The sequence below is a fragment of the Coregonus clupeaformis genome, chromosome 16 (assembly GCF_020615455.1).
Source record: "Coregonus clupeaformis isolate EN_2021a chromosome 16, ASM2061545v1, whole genome shotgun sequence".
Lineage (NCBI taxonomy): Eukaryota > Metazoa > Chordata > Actinopteri > Salmoniformes > Salmonidae > Coregonus > Coregonus clupeaformis.
The window spans coordinates 42,897,228-42,916,558 of record NC_059207.1 but is presented as its reverse complement, the minus strand read 5'-3'; the positions used below and the strand labels follow the sequence as shown (position 1 = coordinate 42,916,558).

Genomic DNA, 19,331 nt, shown 5'->3' with positions numbered 1-19,331 from the left:
TCTCCCCAACTCACATTAACAGTTCCTGTTGGAAAAATGTACTTTCATGTTGAACATGGATGTGACCCACATAGGTGTATTTTTGGTGCTGCTATTCCCCTGATAGTTTCTCTCTATTCTGCTGCACTAAACCCTCCTGGTTCATATTACCACTGACACTATGTCATAGTCTTTGTATTGTGAAAATGTATGTCAGCGGCCCACTGTGTCATTTAACAGTATACAGTATATTGTCAATAGACTATACTCTTCACAGTCATCAAATGACTATCATAAAATCAGCCTCTATACTGTAAAATGATGGTGGATTATCAATAGAGATTTGCATACTTAGGGTAGATTGATACATGTCGTATGTGTGAAGTGAGCGGAGGAGGCATCATGTTATATACAGTGCTTCAGTGACATCAGTACCTCAGCTGCTTAGCGAATACGTACAGTAGCTGATCACTATAACCCATTTTTTCATATAAGCACTACATTAATACCTCACTCAGATATGCAATTAAACTTGCCATGGTTTCTATGGCATCACAGGGTCCGATACCTGCAGCTGGTTGGGTGCACACACACACACACACACACACACACACAGATGTCACTGGGGAACTTCACACACTAGTGAGGGACTCAGTGATTAGAGACTGAACTCAAGGTCAGGGCAGTGAAAAGGGTAGAAAAAAAGGGTGCTTTGAAAAAGGAGCATTGTGCACTTTACAGATATTGAGTTACACAGGCTCATTATAAAGTGGTAGAAGATAAAAGTTTGTCCCTTATCTACAACTGATCATCCATGTTTAAAAGAATAAGAGAGAACTTAAATAGACGATGGAAAGATCAGACCAGATTTTCAAGCTTATTTAATGGGTTGGCCACTTTGAGGCAGGTGACAGTAGCCATAGATGGTATTATAACTGACATGACACCTGATCTTAACTCTATGCGTACCACAATAACACAGAAAGACAGGAGAATACAATACTTTTCATGACATCAACGCTGTTGTACTGCCTGCCTAGGCTGTCAAGGGCGTCACTGTTGTCATTGCAAACTAATGTGTGTTTTAGTTTGAGAAACGTGATTTAGAGATCTCACTCTATCTCTCTCGCTCTCTCGCTCACACACACACACACACACACACACACACACACACACACACACACACACACACTTGACATCTGAGACTGCTGCATTTGGGTCTCTCTCGTTGAAGCTGAGTTTTATACCTCTCCTCAGTTTCTGCCCCCCTATTATTTTCAGTTCCTGATTCTTCTTCCACAGATTTTCCATGTAGCCTTGTTTCACCACTATGACAGCATATACAGTGCATTCAGAAAGTATTCAGACTCCTTGACTTTTTCCATATTTTGTTACGTTACAACCTTATTCTAAAATTGATTAAATAAAAAATGTTCCTCGTCAATCTACAGACAATACCCCATAATTACAAAGCGAAAACAGGTTTTTAGACATTTTTGCTAAATTATTGCAAATGAAAAACAGAAATACCTTCTCTACATAAGTATTCAGACCCTTTGCTATGAGTATCGAAATTGATTACCAGGTGCATCCTGTTTCCATTGATCATCCTTGAGATGTTTCTACAACGTGATTGGAGTCCACCTGTGGTAAATTCAGTTGATTGGACATGATTTGGAAAGGCACACGCCTGTCTATATAAGGTCCCACAGTTGACAGTGCATGTCAGAGCAAAAACCAAGCCATGAGGTTGAAGGAATTATCTGTAGAGCTCCGAGACAGGATTGTGTCGAGGCACAGATCTGGGGAAGGGTACCAAAACATTTCTGCAGCATTGAAGGTCCCCAAGAACACAGTGTCCTCCATCGTTCTTAAATGGAAGAAGTTTGGAACCACCAAGATTCTTCCTAGAGCTGGCACCCCCGGCCAAACTGAGCAATTGGGGGTGAAGGGCCTTTGTCAGGGAGGTGACCAAGAACCCAATGGTCACTGACAGAGCTCCAGAGTTGGGAGAACTTCTTCCATTTAAGAATGATGGAGGCCACTGTGTTCTTAGGGTCCTTCAATGCTGCAGACACAATCCTGTCTCGAGGCTCTACGGACAATGCCTTTGACCTCATGGCTTGGTTTTTGCTCTGACATGCACTGTCAACTGTGGGACCTTATATAGACAGGCGTGTGCCTTTCCAAATCATGTCCAATCAACTGAATTTACCACAGGTGGACTCCAATCAAGTTATAGAAACATCTAAAGGATGATCAATGGAAACAGGATGCATCTCAGCTCAATTTCGAGTCTCATAGAAAAGGGTCTGAATACTGTAAATAAGGTATTTCTGTTTTAGTTTTTTTATAATTTAGCAACATTTTCTAAAAACTTGTTTTTGCTTTGTCATTATGCGATATTGTGTGTAGACTGCTAATCTATTTTAGAATAAGGCTGTAACGAAACAAAATGTTGAAAAAGTCAAGGGATCTGAATACTTTCCGAAGGCACTGTATATATATATATATATATATATATATATATATACAGTGGGGAAAAAAAGTATTTAGTCAGCCACCAATTGTGCAAGTTCTCCCACTTAAAAAGATGAGAGAGGCCTATGACAGACAAAATGAGGAAAAAAAATCCAGAAAATCACATTGTAGGATTTTTTATGAATTTATTTGCAAATGATGGTGGAAAATAAGTATTTGGTCAATAACAAAAGTTTCTCAATACTTTGTTATATACCCTTTGTTGGCAATGACACAGGTCAAACGTTTTCTGTAAGTCTTCACAAGGTTTTCACACACTGTTGCTGGTATTTTGGCCCATTCCTCCATGCAGATCTCCTCTAGAGCAGTGATGTTTTGGGGCTGTCGCTGGGCAACACGGACTTTCAACTCCCTCCAAAGATTTTCTATGGGGTTGAGATCTGGAGACTGGCTAGGCCACTCCAGGACCTTGAAATGCTTCTTACGAAGCCACTCCTTCGTTGCCCGGGCGGTGTGTTTGGGATCATTGTCATGCTGAAAGACCCAGCCACGTTTCATCTTCAATGCCCTTGCTGATGGAAGGAGGTTTTCACTCAAAATCTCACGATACATGGCCCCATTAATTCTTTCCTTTACACGGATCAGTCGTCCTGGTCCCTTTGCAGAAAAACAGCCCCAAAGCATGATGTTTCCACCCCCCATGCTTCACAGTAGGTATGGTGTTCTTTGGATGCAACTCAGCATTCTTTGTCCTCCAAACACGACGAGTTGAGTTTTTACCAAAAAGTTCTATTTTGGTTTCATCTGACCATATGACATTCTCCCAATCCTCTTCTGGATCATCCAAATGCACTCTAGCAAACTTCAGATGGGCCTGGACATGTACTGGCTTAAGCAGGGGGACACGTCTGGCACTGCAGGATTTGAGTCCCTGGCGGCATAGTGTGTTACTGATGGTAGGCTTTGTTAATTTGGTCCCAGCTCTCTGCAGGTCATTCACTAGGTCCCCCCGTGTGGTTTTGGGATTTTTGCTCACCGTTCTTGTGATCATTTTGACCCCACGGGGTGAGATCTTGCGTGGAGCCCCAGATCGAGGGAGATTATCAGTGGTCTTGTATGTCTTCCATTTCCTAATAATTGCTCCCACAGTTGATTTCTTCAAACCAAGCTGCTTACCTATTGCAGATTCAGTCTTCCCAGCCTGGTACAGGTCTACAATTTTGTTTCTGGTGTCCTTTGACAGCTCTTTGGTCTTGGCCATAGTGGAGTTTGGAGTGTGACTGTTTGAGGTTGTGGACAGGTGTATTTTATACTGATAACAAGTTCAAACAGGTGCCATTAATACAGGTAACGAGTGGAGGACAGAGGAGCCTCTTAAAGAAGAAGTTACAGGTCTGTGAGAGCCAGAAATCTTGCTTGTTTGTAGGTGACCAAATACTTATTTTCCACCATAATTTGCAAATAAATTCATGAAAAATCCTACAATGTGATTTTCTGGAGAAAAAAAATCTCAATTTGTCTGTCATAGTTGACGTGAACCTATGATGAAAATTACAGGCCTCTCTCGTCTTTTTAAGTGGGAGAACTTGCACAATTGGTGGCTGACTAAATACTTATTTCCCCCACTGTATATACTATTTTATACAATTCCATATGGTAACATGGGATTCTGTTATTTTGGGAGGGGGGGTTCTACTTTGTAACTACTGCTAAGAGAGAGTTCCTTTTCATTACAATACAATCATTGTTTTAGGCACTTTATCTGCAGGTACAATATAGGGATAATTACATTTTGGTGAATGTACAGTATAGTTACAAAGTTACTACATGCCATAAACTTAATGTAAAGTACAATGTTGAAGGGATCTCTCATGCCCTCCGGCTCACATAATAACATACACACTTCTAGTCCACACTTAGCCTACTGTTTACTATTTCCCAAATAAACCCCCAAATGATATATTCTCAATTTTGATTACACATTGACCCCACACATTTTCCACATTTTAGTCTACAGTTACTGCATGTCCAGAGATTGGTGGTCAGACATCTCCTTAGTCATGGACATCTCCTTAGTCGACTCAGTCTGTCCTTGTTAGTAGATAAAAAGTAATCTTTCACAAATAAGTGTTTCCAACCAGAATGTGGAGGGCCAAGGCTCTGTGTATGTGATGATGATGAAGATAATGAAGATATAAACGAATGAAGCTGATTAGCTCATTTCTTGCTCTCCTTGATCTGCTCCACCTCGCTGGATTCATCCACTACCCTGCCGTTGATCATGGTCTGGGTGACCACCTTGACGATCTTCCTGGTCCTCACCTCGGGCTCCTCTGTAACACAGAACAGATCCACAGTTTCAGTTTCCACTAATCAGCACTAGTACACTGTAATAGCTGGTGTGTGGCACAAAATGGCTGCCATGATTTTAAAGGCTGGGATAGAGTTTAGACAATAAATTATCTGACAATGTACTTACTTTTAGGAGGAGGCATTTCCTTGATCCTGAAAGTCAAATCAATAAAACACAGTTTACTTATACTGAACAAAAATAGAAATGCAACATGTAACAATTTCAAAGAATTTACTGATTTACAGTTCATATAATGAAATAATTCAATTGATATAAATTCATTAGGCCCTAATCTATGATTTTCACATGACTGGGAATACAGATATGCATCTGTTGGCCACAGATACCTTTAAAAAAAGGTAGGGGCGTGACCACCATTTGCCTGCAGGCCATTTGCAGACCATTTGCATGCAAGAACTGGGACATTTTCAGCTTCCAGGAATTGTGTACAGATCCTTGTGACATTATCATGCTGAAACATGAGGTGATGTAAACTAATCCTTCTCCCCCCCAAAAAAAAAGTGGTTGTCCCACTGGCTATTATTTACATTTTACATTTACATTTTAGTCATTTAGCAGACGCTCTTATCCAGAGCGACTTACAGTTAGTGAATACATGACTGTAAGTCGCTTTGGATAAAAGCGTCTGCTAAATGGCATATTATTATATTATTATTACATATTTTTTTATACTGGCCCCCCGTGGGAATCGAACCCACAACCCTGGCGTTGCAAACGCCATGCTCTATCAACTGAGCTACATCCCTGCCAGCCATTCCCTCCCCTACCCTGGACGACGCTGGGCCAATTGTGCACCGCCCATGAGTCTCCCGGTCGCAGCCGGCTGCGACAGAGCCTGGATTCAAACCAGGATCTAGTGGCACAGTTAGCACTGCGATGCAGTGCCTTAGACCACTGCGCCACTCAGGAGTATAGTTGAATGCACCAATTTGTAAGTCGCTCTGGATAAGAGTGTCTGCTAAATGATGTAAATGTAAATGTGATGGCGGCGGATGAATGGCATGACAATGGGCCTCAGGATCTCGTCACGGTATCTCTGTGCATTCAAATTGCCATCGATAAAATGCAATTGTGTTCGTTGTCCGTAGCTTATGCCTGCCCATACCATAACTCCACCGCCACCATGGGGCACTCTGTTCACAACGTTGACATCAGCAAACTGCTCGCCCACATGACGCCTTACACGTGGTCTGCGGTTGTGAGGCCAGTTGGACGTACTGCCACATTTTCTACAACGATGTTGGAGGCGGCTTATGGTAGTGAAATTAACATTCAATTTTCTGGCAACAGCTCTGGTGGACATTCCTGCAGTCAGCATGCCAATTGCACGCCAATTGCATGCTCCCTCAAAACTTGATACATCTGTGACATTGTGTTGTGTGACAAAACATTTTAAAGTGGCCTTTTATTGTCCCCAGCACAAGGTGCACCTGTGTACGCCCCCATTCTCATCGACGGGGCTGTAGTGGAACAGGTTGAGAGCTTCAAGTTCCTTGGTGTCCACATCACCAACGAACTATCATGGTCCAAACACACCAAGACAGTCGTGAAGAGGGCACGACAAAGCCTATTCCCCCTCAGGAGACTGAAAAGATTTGGCATGGGTCCTCAGATCCTCAAAAAATTCTACAGCTGCACCATCGAGAGCATCCTGACTGGTTGCATCACCGCCTGATATGGCAACTGCTTGGCCTCCGACCGCAAGGCACTACAGAGGGTAGTGCGTACGGCCCAGTACTTCACTGGGGCCAAGCTTCCTGCCATCCAGGACCTCTATACCAGGCGGTGTCAGAGGAAGGCCCTCAAAATTGTCAAAGACTCCAGCCACCCTAGTCATAGACTGTTCTCTCTGCTACCGCACGGCAAGCGGTACCGGAGTGCCAAGTCTAGGTCCAAAAGACTTCTCAACAGCTTCTACCCCCAAGCCATAAGACTCCTGAACAGCTAATCATGGCTACCTGGACTATTTGCACTGCCCCCCACCCCATCCTTTTTACGCTGCTGCTACTCTGTTAATTATTTATGCATAGTCACTTTAACTCTACCCACATGTACATATTACCTCAACTACCTCAACTAGCCGGTGCCCCCGCACATTGACCTCTGCAACGGTACCCCCTGTATATATAGCCTCCCTACTGTTATTTTATTTTACTTCTGCTCTTTTTTTTCTCAACACTTTTTTTGTTGTTGTTTTATTTTTACTTTTTTTGTTAAAAATAAATGCACTGTTGGTTAAGGGCTGTAAGTAAGCATTTCACTGTAATGTCTGCACCTTTTGTATTCGGCGCATGTGACCAATACAATTTGATTTGATTTGATTTGATTTGTAATGATCATGCTGTTTAATCAGCTTTTTGATATGCCTCACCTGTCAGGTGGATGGATTATCATGGCAAAGGAAAAATGCTCACTAACAGGGATGTAAACAAATTTGTGCACAGAATTTGAGACAAATAAGCTTTTTGTGCATATGGAACATTTCTGGGATCCTTTATTTCAGCTCATGAAACATGGAACCTTTACATGCTGCATTTATTTTTGTTCAGTGTACATATGAAGGAATTAAGCCAAGTCACACATACAGTGGTAGCATTGTCACCAGGCTCTTGTCTCATTTACAGTCTTGTCTGAATTAGACGTCAGTTCACCAAGGCTCAGGCTTATTTAAGCAATAAGGCCTGAAGGGCTTTTCTTATGCACGTCGCAACGCGGAGTGCCTGGACACAGCCCTTAGCCGTGGTATATTGGCCATATGTCACAAACCACCGAGGTGCCTTTTTGCTATTATAAACTGCTTACCAATAATTAGAGCAGTAAAAATAAGTGTTTTGTCATACCCGTGGTATACGGTCTGATATACCACGGCTGTCAGCCAATCAGCATTAAGGGTTCGAACCACCCAGTTTATAATCCCAAATAACTCATACCAAAAAGCATAATCCTACCCCAGTATCTTACTGTATTTATGTTAAAGTCTGAGGGAATGTCAGTAAGGGAAGGTTAGGCAATGTCAATCTTCATACTAATTATGAAGTCTGTGTAAATCTGAGCTTAAAAAATGAATACAATTATTTAAAATAAATAAAGGGACTCACACTTCCTCTCCCTCCAGCAGTCTCCTGTAGGTGGCGATCTCCAGCTCCAGGTTCTGTTTGATGCGGAGCAGCTGTTCATAATCTGTCTTGTTGCGCTGCATGTCCAGACGCAGCTGGGACAGCTCCTCCTCCAGCTGAGACAGCGTGGCTTGCAGACTGTCCATCTCCAGAGCATACTTATGGCCAGTCTCTCTCAGGTTCCCCTCCAACACACCCACCTGCATGGGCACAGACAGGACAGGCCAGGGCAGCTAAATTAGCCTACTGTGTTTAGCTAGACGTTGGGATCGTCGCTAAGCTAAGATGCTAATGTTATACTCAGACATGCTAGAAATGTAATAGTGTCTTACCACTACACCGCTCATCATTGTAATGCTTATGTTATACAAAAACATGGCTGCCAAATTGTTGTAGCTTGCTACACACTAGCTCATCGCTTTTCAAGCTAGCGCACTAATATTATACACAGCAGTCATGCTATACGCTCCAGAGTAGAACTACACAGAGTCTATCTATGGCTCTCGACTTTAACACCTGGCTCATCAATTTACCATCTGTCAAACCTCACCAATTGACCAGTGAGACCAGGGAGTGTTATCATCACTCATCATTCTTCAGCTTATAGATACAGTATGTTGTTTATCAGGTTGAACAAACACACATTATCTGTTTTCTAAAGCAGCGCCTACTCTATGTAGATCTGGAGCTACTGCAGGAAGTAGCCCTCACATGTCACTGACAGTGCCACAGACATGACCTTGACTTGTCTGGCTCTGTCTGGGTCCTGACACATTGATGAATCGTCCTCCATTCACCTCCATTCTCTCAGGAGAGCAGAGGATATTCACTGTGTGCACTGTAGCACTGTTGCTTTGTAATGGCAAAGCAGATGCAGGTGTGAAGCAACACACTAAGAGAGGATGACTCAATCTATTTGAGGAGTGTTTTCATGTGTCTCCCACAGGGTTCATTTTACAATGATGCCCAGGGATTCTGTATCCTCAAAATCCAGAATGAATTGACCCCAACCCTGCTTCTCATCAGGCAGAAAGCATTGGTAGAGGCCGAGGAAATTGTATGGGACAGATAAGGGTGTGTCTGGACAGAAAGGGGGTGTGTCTGGACAGAAAGGGGCTGTGTCTATACAACTGAAGAGGGTGTGTCTGGACTGAAAGGGGCGTGTGTCAACAGAAGGGGGCATTTGGACAGCTGAAGGACAGCTGCAGTACCTGTTTGTGCAGACTGTCCAGTTCCCCCTCCAGGGCCTGTAGGAAGCGGCGTCTCTCGCTGAGCTCGCTCTGAGCACAGCGTAGCACCTCACCGCTCTCCTTTACCTCCGACTGCACTGACTCCAGCTGCAAAACACACACACGTACACACACACACACACACACACACACACACACATACACGTACACACATACGCAGACACAAGCGCACACACACATACAGTGGGGGAAAAAAGTATTTAGTCAGCCACCAATTGTGCAAGTTCTCCCACTTAAAAAGATGAGAGGCCTGTAATTTTCATCATAGGTACACGTCAACTATGACAGACAAAATGAGATTTTTTTTTCCAGAAAATCACATTGTAGGATTTTTAATGAATTTATTTGCAAATGATGGTGGAAAATAAGTATTTGGTCAATAACAAAAGTTTCTCAATACTTTGTTATATACCCTTTGTTGGCAATGACACAGGTTAAACGTTTTCTGTAAGTCTTCACAAGGTTTTCACACACTGTTGCTGGTATTTTGGCCCATTCCTCCATGCAGATCTCCTCTAGAGCAGTGATGTTTTGGGGCTGTCGCTGGGCAACATGGACTTTCAACTCCCTCCAAAGATTTTCTATGGGGTTGAGATCTGAAGACTGGCTAGGCCACTCCAGGACCTTGAAATGCTTCTTATGAAGCCACTCCTTCGTTGCCCGTGCGGTGTGTTTGGGATCATTGTCATGCTGAAAGACCCAGCCACGTTTCATCTTCAATGCCCTTGCTGATGGAAGGAGGTTTTCACTCAAAATCTCACGATACATGGCCCCTGTCACGGTTTCGGCCGAGGCTGCTCCTTCTCCTTGTTCGGGCAGGCTTCGGCGGTCGTCGTCTCCGGAGTACTAGCTGCCACCGTTCTATGTTTCGATGTTTGTTTGGTTTTGTCTGTTTACTTTATCCTATCCCAGGTATTCCTTAAAGAGGTGGGGTTTCAAATGTCTCCGGAAGGTGGTGAGTGACTCCGCTGTCCTGGCGTCGTGAGGGAGCTTGTTCCACCATTGGGGTGCCAGAGCAGCGAACAGTTTTGACTGGGCTGAGCGGGAACTATGCTTCTGCAGAGGTAGGGGAGCCAGCAGGCCAGAGGTGGATGAACGCAGTGCCCTCGTTTGGGTGTAGGGACTGATCAGAGCCTGAAGGTACGGAGGAGCCGTTCCCCTCACAGCTCCGTAGGCAAGCACCATGGTCTTGTAGCAGATGCGAGCTTCAACTGGAAGCCAGTGGAGTGTGCGGAGGAGCGGGGTGACGTGAGAGAACTTGGGAAGGTTGAACACCAGACGGGCTGCGGCATTCTGGATGAGTTGTAGGGGTTTAATGGCACAGGCAGGGAGGCCAGCCAACAGCGAGTTGCAGTAATCCAGACGGGAGATGACAAGTGCCTGGATTAGGACCTGTGCCGCTTCCTGTGTAAGGCAGGGTCGTACTCTCCGAATGTTGTAGAGCATGAACCTACAGGATCGGGTCACCGCCTTGATGTTAGCGGAGAACGACAGGGTGTTGTCCAGGGTCACGCCAAGGCTCTTCGCACTCTGGGAGGAGGACACAACAGAGTTGTCAACCGTGATGGCGAGATCATGGAACGGGCAGTCCTTCCCCGGGAGGAAGAGCAGCTCCGTCTTGCCGAGGTTCAGCTTGAGGTGGTGATCCGTCATCCATACTGATATGTCTGCCAGACATGCAGAGATGCGATTCGCCACCTGGTTATCAGAAGGGGGAAAGGAGAAGATTAGTTGTGTGTCGTCAGCATAGCAATGATAGGAGAGGCCATGTGATGATATGACAGAGCCAAGTGACTTGGTGTATAGCGAGAATAGGAGAGGGCCTAGAACTGAGCCCTGGGGGACACCAGTGGTGAGAGCACGTGGTGCGGAGACAGCTTCTCGCCACGCCACTTGGTAGGAGCGACCGGTCAGGTAGGACTTTTGGGAGACTGAAGGACCTGTTTACTTCGGCTCCGGTGCTGGCGCATCCGGATCCCGCTTTACCATTCAAAGTGGAGGTGGACGCGTCAGAAGCTGGTATCGGGGCCGTTCTCTCGCAACGGTCCGGCACACCACCTAAACTCCGCCCCTGTGCTTTTTACTCGAAAAAGCTCAGTCCGGCGGAGCGAAATTATGACGTAGGGGACAGGGAGCTGTTAGCCGTGGTACAGGCCCTAAAGGTGTGGAGGCATTGGCTTGAGGGGGCTCAACACCCTTTTCTCATTTTGACTGACCACCGTAACCTGGAATACATTCGGGCAGCTAGGAGACTAAATCCTCGCCAGGCTCGGTGGACTATGTTTCTAGCCCGGTTCGTGTTTAAGATCACTTACATCCCTGGGTCCCAGAACGGAAAGGCAGACGCCCTGTCTCGGCGGTATGACACAGAGGAGAGGTCTGTTGAGCCCACTCCCATACTACCGAAGTCTTGTCTGGTGGCACCGGTGGTGTGGGAGGTCGATACGGAGATCGAGCGGGCGTTACGCACCGACCCTAGCCCTCCACAGTGTCCGGTGGGTCGGACGTACGTTCCGCTCGAGGTTCGGGATCGACTCATTTATTGGGCTCACACGTCACCCTCCTCTGGGCATCCAGGTATTGGCCGGACAGTGCACTGCCTTAGCACAAAGTACTGGTGGCCAACGTTAGCCAGGGATGTGAGGGTTTATGTCTCCTCCTGCTCGGTGTGTGCCCAGTGTAAGGCGCCCAGACACTTGCCCAGGGGTAAGTTACAACTCCTGCCCGTTCCACAACGACCCTGGTCTCACCTCTCGGTGGATTTTGTTACAGACCTTCCCCCCTCACAGGGGAATACCACATGCTGGGTCTTCCTACTGCCCTACAGACCGCTGAGGCACTATTCACCCACGTCTTCCGGCATTACGGGGTACCCGAGGATATAGTGTCTGATCGAGGCCCCCAGTTTACCTCCAGAGTCTGGAGAGCGTTCATGGAGCGTTTGGGGGTTTCGGTGAGCCTTACCTCGTGTTACCACCCGGAGAGCAATGGGCAGGTCGAACGTGTAAACCAGGATGTGGGTAGGTTTCTGAGGTCGTATTGCCAGGGCCGGCCGGAGGAGTGGGCGAGGTATGTTCCCTGGGCCGAGATGGCACAGAACTCTCTCCGCCACTCCTCCACTAAACTAACTCCTTTCCAGTGTGTGTTAGGGTACCAGCCGGCTCTGGCACCTTGGCATCAGAGCCAGATCGAGGCCCCTGCGGTGGATGAGTGGGTGCGGCGCTCGGAGGAGATGTGGAACGCTGCACACGTCCATCTGCAGCGGGCCATCCGTCGACATAAAACGAGCGCCGATCTCCACCACAGTGAGGGGCCGGTGTACACACCGGGAGATCGAGTCTGGCTCTCGACCAGAAACCTGCCCCTCCGCCTGCCCTGCCGGAAGCTGGGTCGGCGGTTTGTGGGGCCTTTTAAAGTCCTGAGGAGATTGAACGAGGTGTGTTACAGGTTACAACTGCCAATTGATTACAATAATATTAACCCCTCGTTCCATGTGTCTCTCCTCAGGCCGGTGGTAGCTGGTCCACTACAGGACTATGAGATAGAAGAGACTCCTCCGCCCCCGCTGGACATCGAGGGGACTCCGGCGTACACTGTTCGGTCCATCCTGGATTCGAGACGCCGGATGGGGGGTCTCCAATATCTCGTGGAGTGGGAGGGGTACGGCCCGGAGGAGCGGTGCTGGGTGCCGAGGAGGGACATCCTAGAACCGTCTCTTCTGACCGAGTTCCATCGTGGTCATCCCACGCGCCCTGCTCCGCGTCTTCCTGGTCGTCCTTGAGGCCGGGGTCGGCGCACGGCTTGAGCCGCGCGTCAAGGGGGGGGTACTGTCACGGTTTCGGCCGAGGCTGCTCCTTCTCCTTGTTCGGGCAGGCTTCGGCGGTCGTCGTCTCCGGAGTACTAGCTGCCACCGTTCTATGTTTCGATGTTTGTTTGGTTTTGTCTGTTTTGTTACACCTGTTCCTTGTTAGTGTTAATTATGCGTCCTATAAGTTCTCTTGGGTTTTGTCATGTGTTGTGTGTAATTGTTCGTTGTCATTTTGGGATGCTAGTTCGTTTATCTCTCTGTATTGTTTTTGTAGAGAGTTCCGCACAGTGTGTGCCTTTTGTTTGTACTATACCGGTGTGCGTAAAGTTCGCTTGCCTGCCAGGTTGTATTTAGCCGTGTTTGGCTTGTTCTTTTTGTCTTCACTAAAGACGTTAGTACGAAGCCTCTGTGTGTCCTGCGCTTGATTCCACACCACATCTACACTCAACCTTGACAGCCCCATTCATTCTTTCCTTTACACGGATCAGTCGTCCTGGTCCCTTTGCAGAAAAACAGCCCCAAAGCATGATGTTTCCACCCCCATGCTTCACAGTAGGTATGGTGTTCTTTGGATGCAACTCAGCATTCTTTGTCCTCCAAACACGACGAGTTGAGTTTTTACCAAAAAGTTCTATTTTGGTTTCATCTGACATTCTCCCAATCCTCTTCTGGATCATCCAAATGCACTCTAGCAAACTTCAGACGGGCCTGGACATGTACTGGCTTAAGCAGGGGGACACATCTGGCACTGCAGGATTTGAGTCCCTGGCGGCGTAGTGTGTTACTGATGGTAGGCTTTGTTACTTTGGTCCCAGCTCTCTGCAGGTCATTCACTAGGTCCCCCCGTGTGGTTCTGGGATTTTGCTCACCGTTCTTGTGATCATTTTGACCCCACGGGGTGAGATCTTGCGTGGAGCCCCAGATCGAGGGAGATTATCAGTGGTCTTGTATGTCTTCCATTTCCTAATAATTGCTCCCACAGTTGATTTCTTCAAACCAAGCTGCTTACCTATTGCAGATTCAGTCTTCCCAGCCTGGTACAGGTCTACAATTTTGTTTCTGGTGTCCTTTGACAGCTCTTTGGTCTTGGCCATAGTGGAGTTTGGAGTGTGACTGTTTGAGGTTGTGGACAGGTGTCTTTTATACTGATAACAAGTTCAAACAGGTGCCATTAATACAGGTAACGAGTGGAGGACAGAGGAGCCTCTTAAAGAAGAAGTTACAGGTCTGTGAGAGCCAGAAATCTTGCTTGTTTGTAGGTGACCAAATACATATTTTCCACCATAATTTGCAAATAAATTCATTAAAAATCCTACAATGTGATTTTCTGGATTTTTTTTTCTAAATTTGTCTGTCATAGTTGACGTCTACCTATGATGAAAATTACAGGCCTCTCTCATCTTTTTAAGTGGGAGAACTTGCACAATTGGTAGCTGACTAAATACTTTTTTTCCCCACTGTATGTCTCAACAGTGACTTCCTACTGAGCTCATCTGAGATCTTCATCATTACCATGTCAGATGTCTCACTGACCTTCTTAAGGTACCAGGTCTCTGAGTCCTCCTTGTTCTTACGTGCGATGCCCTCATACTGGCTCCTCAGCTCAGCCATTATGGCCCCAAGGTCTGGGCCCTGGGCTGCATCCACCTCCACATTCACCTGCTCGTTGGCCATACGGGCCTTCATGGAGCCCATCTCCTACAGGGACAGAGACCATAGTTGGGGTCAACTCCATTTCAATTCAGTCACCTCAGGAAGTAAACTGGAATTAGAATTGGAATAGAATTGACCCCAACCCTGATGGAGAGAGACAAACACATTCAGTGGGCCTGGAAATGGAAAACTGTAATGGCTGATACTGATAGGTCCTAATCAATGTCTACACACTAACTCCCAGATGTCAGCTGGCAGTTGACGTCAGTGTGTTGTTGCTGGTTCTATGGGGAGGCAGCCAGGTGAGCTGTCTTAAAAAGGTACTACTGTCTGTTAATAGGACAAATATAAGCACCCAACAAATTATTTATAATTATTATTAATTATTCAGAGGTAATATTGTGTGTGGGAGATATTATTTCTACTAGGGAGCCTGTGTAGTTGGCCACATCCTGGCTGTCTAAACACACACACTCCCTGTGGCTAGTGGAGCTTGCGTAATGATGTGTGTGTGTGTGTGTGTGTGTGTGTGTGTGTGTGTACAGTAGTCTGTATGATCATGGTATCAACAGACTCAAAGACTACACATAGTACAGGGTGTGGTCATTCTACACATGATTATATTTCAGTGACATTCAACATGCATGGGAACAAAACTGTACTCGCGTACCAAATGGGAATACTTTATAAATTTGAACACAATTACCCATGTACCAAGAAGCACCATTTGTCTCAAATAATAAACATTTTTCTAAGTAAAACAAGATGCCTTAAGGATATCATATGAATCCTCATGTTTTTTTGAGGATGTAATTCATATTTAAGAGTATGTGCACTGGGACAATCCGGAATAAAACTCAGTTTCCTGGAACAACCCTCCACAGAACCAAAAACTGTTTGACAACGCGTGAAGTGATTAGGTTGATGTGTAATTACTCATCAGTAATAGCTAGGCCGGTTTTGACCTTTGACCCATGCAGCGGAGCTCTCACCTCATCGTGATTCTTCTTGAGGAAGTAGAGCTCCTCCTTCAGGCTGTCCAGGTCTCCTCTCAGGGTGGCTATGATCTGGTCATGGTCTGACTTGGCCCTCCTGAGAGCCAGACAGTCCCTCTCTACAGACTGGCACAGTGTGGCCTCAGCCTCCCATCTACACAGATGGATGGTAACAGAGGCATAGCACACAGACATGGACACACACAGGTACACACGCCGGTATGCACACACATGCACGCAGGTAAACACACACACACACACGTAACCATACCTCGGTCAGCAGATACATCTACACATACTGTGAGCTCTGCTGCATTCCAACATGCCATCAGTACATTGTGAATACATAGGGACCTTGACACAGACTGAACTCTGGCGCCTCTTGATTTGTGCTTCACCTTGCCAACCGCAGATACCTCTGAAATGGATGATGTCTCCTTGACCCTATCTATCTATCATGGCCAGTACTAACTGATGACCTCCTTTCAGTCTGTGAGTACCGTGGGAGCAGGCTCTTATTTCTCAGCCTGACAGAGAGGTCATTTATCCAAAGTGCAACGTAGTCTAGCGCTCCCATGTGAATCTCACAGCCCGACAGGTAAAAGAAAAGCCCCTCTGTGTTGGCACCATAGAGGTCTTATTAAATTACGAGAGGGGCTATGTCATAAACCTAAAAGTTTCCCGGAATGGGGTGAAAACACTGGCAAACCATGGTTGACCAACTCCCTGACCAAAATGTCTGACCTTTATCCCATCATAAGAAGGTTCATGTCCATTCTAGTATTCTAATTCCTAATTCTATGGTTGGCACTCACTTAACCCTGAAGTCATCGGCGGCCAGCTTGGCGTTATCAATCTCCAGCATGATGCGAGCATTCTCCAGGATCTTCTTTCTCACCTGAGAAGTAGCAGGAAGGAAGGAACACATTTACTTTAAAGTTAGACACTAAAGCACATAGATACACATCTGTAAGTGTCCCATCGCAGGACAGCAGTCGGATCTGATGTACTAGTGAAAGAACAAAGTTGAGGAGCACGGCAGGGCACATACAGGAGACGTTTGTGGAATAGGCCTACACAAATGTAAACAATAAGGGTACCCAGGTATTGTAACCTATAGTGGTACACAATTACTGACTGGCTGATTACATATCATATTTATCATTACGGCCAGGTGGGCACTGACCTCCTGTCCAATGGCGTGAGCCTGGGCTATCATGCCCTCGATATCATGACCTTTAGGTGTCCGCTCCAGCATCAGTTGTTTGATCTTGAGCTCCAGCTCAGCGTTGGATCGCTCCAGGGAGCGCACCTTGTCCAGGTAGTTGGACAGCCGGTCGTTCAGGCCCTGCATGGTCTCCTTGTCGCTGGCGCCCACACCCATGCCATTCAGGGAAGAGAGGGTGCCCAGGACATTGAGCCCATTGCCCATGGAGAGGGAGCGGGAGAGGGACAGGGTGCTGGCAGAGGACAGGGAGGAGACAGGGGCCTTGGAACGGCTCCTGCCACCACTACCACTGCTGTCTCTCAGAGACATGCTGGAGAAGGATGGCTGGCGGGCTGAGTAGCTGCGCATGGAGAAGGTGGAGGACATGGTGCGTTTCTGCTGCGCTGGGGCAGAGAAGTGGAGAGAGTAGAGTGTTGTCAGTTGTCACTAACTGGCCAAGCTGCAAAGGCAAAAGTTATTCAATTTCTCTCCTAAAAATCTGATTAAAAAACTAACCATAACCTTAACCACACTACTAACCAGAGTAGAGGAGGACTAAAACACACTGTTTGAACTATTATGTAGTCTGTAATCATATAGCAGCTGGACTACACACCCACTGTAAATGCAGTGGTGAAAAAAGTACCCAATTGTCATACTTGAGTAAAAGTAAAGATACCTTAATAGAAAATGTCACCCAGTAAAATACTACTTGAGTAAAAGTCTAAAAGTTTTTGGTTTTAAATATACTTAAGTATCAAAAGTAAATGTAATTGCTCAATTATACTTAAGTATCAAAAGTAAAAGTAAAAGTATAAATCATTTCAAATTCCTTATATTAAGCAAAGCAGACGGCACCATTTTCTTGTTTTTAACATTTATGGATAGTCAGGGGCACACTCCAACATAATTTACAAATTATGCATTTGTGCTCCGCCAAATCAGAGGCAGTAAGGATGACCACATGTTCTCTTGATAAGTGTGTGAATTGGACCATTTTATGTCCTGCTAAGCATTCAAAATATAATGAGTAATTTTGGGTGTCAGGGAAAATGTATGGAGTAAAAAGTACATTATTTTCTTTAGGAATGTAGTGAAGTAAAAGTAAAAGTTGTCAAAAATATAAATAGTAAAGTAAAGTACAGATACCCCAAGAAACTACTTAAGTAGTACTTTAAAGTATTTTTACTTAAGTACTTTACACCACTGTGTAAATGCAGTGTTGTATCATTATAGAAACATAAAGCACACAGAGCTCAGACCTAAACTCATAATATTCGGATCTGATTGTGTACATTAAACAATAGCCTTTGCTCATGTCAGTGTTCATGGTGTACAATAAACTCTCAGTCAATATTGCTTTAGTGAACAATACAGTATGTTTGAAATCATCCAAAATCATCCACTTATCCAATATCCATGAAGCTTAAGTCTCCATCTCTTTGCACAAGACAAATTAGTTTTGCATCTAGATGTCACTGCTTCAGACCTACACTGTGTTTTAACAAAGAAAATGCAAAGAAAAACTTGCTTACCAAACACTAGAAAGCCTGTTAACTTTCAATTTCAGGTCACATAACAGTAATCAATTCAACATACATAATCATTATCTATTTACAAACTTTTGGAAAATAAAGAAGAACTTCAAAGAAAAAAGTACTTACATGTGTATGTGTGCTGAAGTTGGTCCTGAAAGTGTGATGGGATCTGACCCTGATGGTACAGGTGACTGTTTTGGCTATATGAGAATCCTCAGGTGAGCTGGGCTGTGTCACTGAAGGGGGCGAGGGACTTGCTCAGAATATCTGTGGATTGGGCGGAGCCATCATGGATGTATCCAATCAAAAGGATCCACTAGTAGAGTGCAATGTGACACCCTAGAGTTGGTACAAAATATGAAGTCTTGTCATGATAGAGAACTTATCTCATCATTAAATATTGTAAAATCCCTTATCTCTTAGTTCTCAGCTCCTTCACCAATTGACAAAAATGGAGGCTAACAAAAAATCCCATAATCGCAATGATACACCATCAACTGAACAAGTATGACACAAATATATAATACAATAGACGTATATTAATTAGACAAAGATTATACAAAAAAATCAATACTAGCACATCAGTGATATACTAATTATGCTAGGGCAAACTGAGGAGTCACACAGACAGTTTCTACAGTGTGGTGTTCACACCGGATCAGCAGCACTGCCTGTCATGCTTCCAACCTCAGTACAGTAACAGCATCCTCTTTAAAGGCACTGTCCTGTCTGACCTGATTAGATACAATGGAGAGTTTAGCTAGGCCAGCACACACGCATGCACACACACACATGCACACATGCACACGCACACACATACACACTCTCTCACACTCACACTGGACAGGGATCCCATTTAGCTGCAGCACAATACAGGGTAACTGGATACAACTGTTCCATCTGAGGATGGGCTGAGGGCCGAGGGGCTGG

At 45.5% G+C, this 19,331-nt stretch overlaps 1 protein-coding gene across 2 annotated transcripts; it reads right to left on the bottom strand.

Annotated features, from left to right (window-relative positions):
- Positions 1 to 4,035: 4,035 nt before the first annotated feature.
- Positions 4,036 to 18,649, bottom strand: LOC121584113 (keratin, type I cytoskeletal 18-like). Of its 2 annotated transcripts, none has more exons than XM_041899944.2 (9): positions 18,528 to 18,649; positions 16,843 to 17,262; positions 16,472 to 16,554; positions 15,654 to 15,810; positions 14,542 to 14,706; positions 9,162 to 9,287; positions 7,933 to 8,150; positions 4,940 to 4,965; positions 4,036 to 4,793 (listed from the first exon to the last, which is right to left on the bottom strand). In XM_041899944.2, exons 2-9 carry the CDS (start codon positions 17,248 to 17,250, stop codon positions 4,678 to 4,680), a joined length of 1,299 nt encoding a protein of 432 aa, XP_041755878.1. In that variant the 5' UTR covers positions 17,251 to 17,262; positions 18,528 to 18,649; the 3' UTR covers positions 4,036 to 4,677. The 2 variants fall into 2 exon arrangements, with proteins under 2 accessions (XP_041755878.1, XP_041755877.1); XM_041899943.2 differs by having other exon boundaries at positions 16,843 to 17,267; positions 18,528 to 18,648.
- Positions 18,650 to 19,331: the final 682 nt, after the last annotated feature.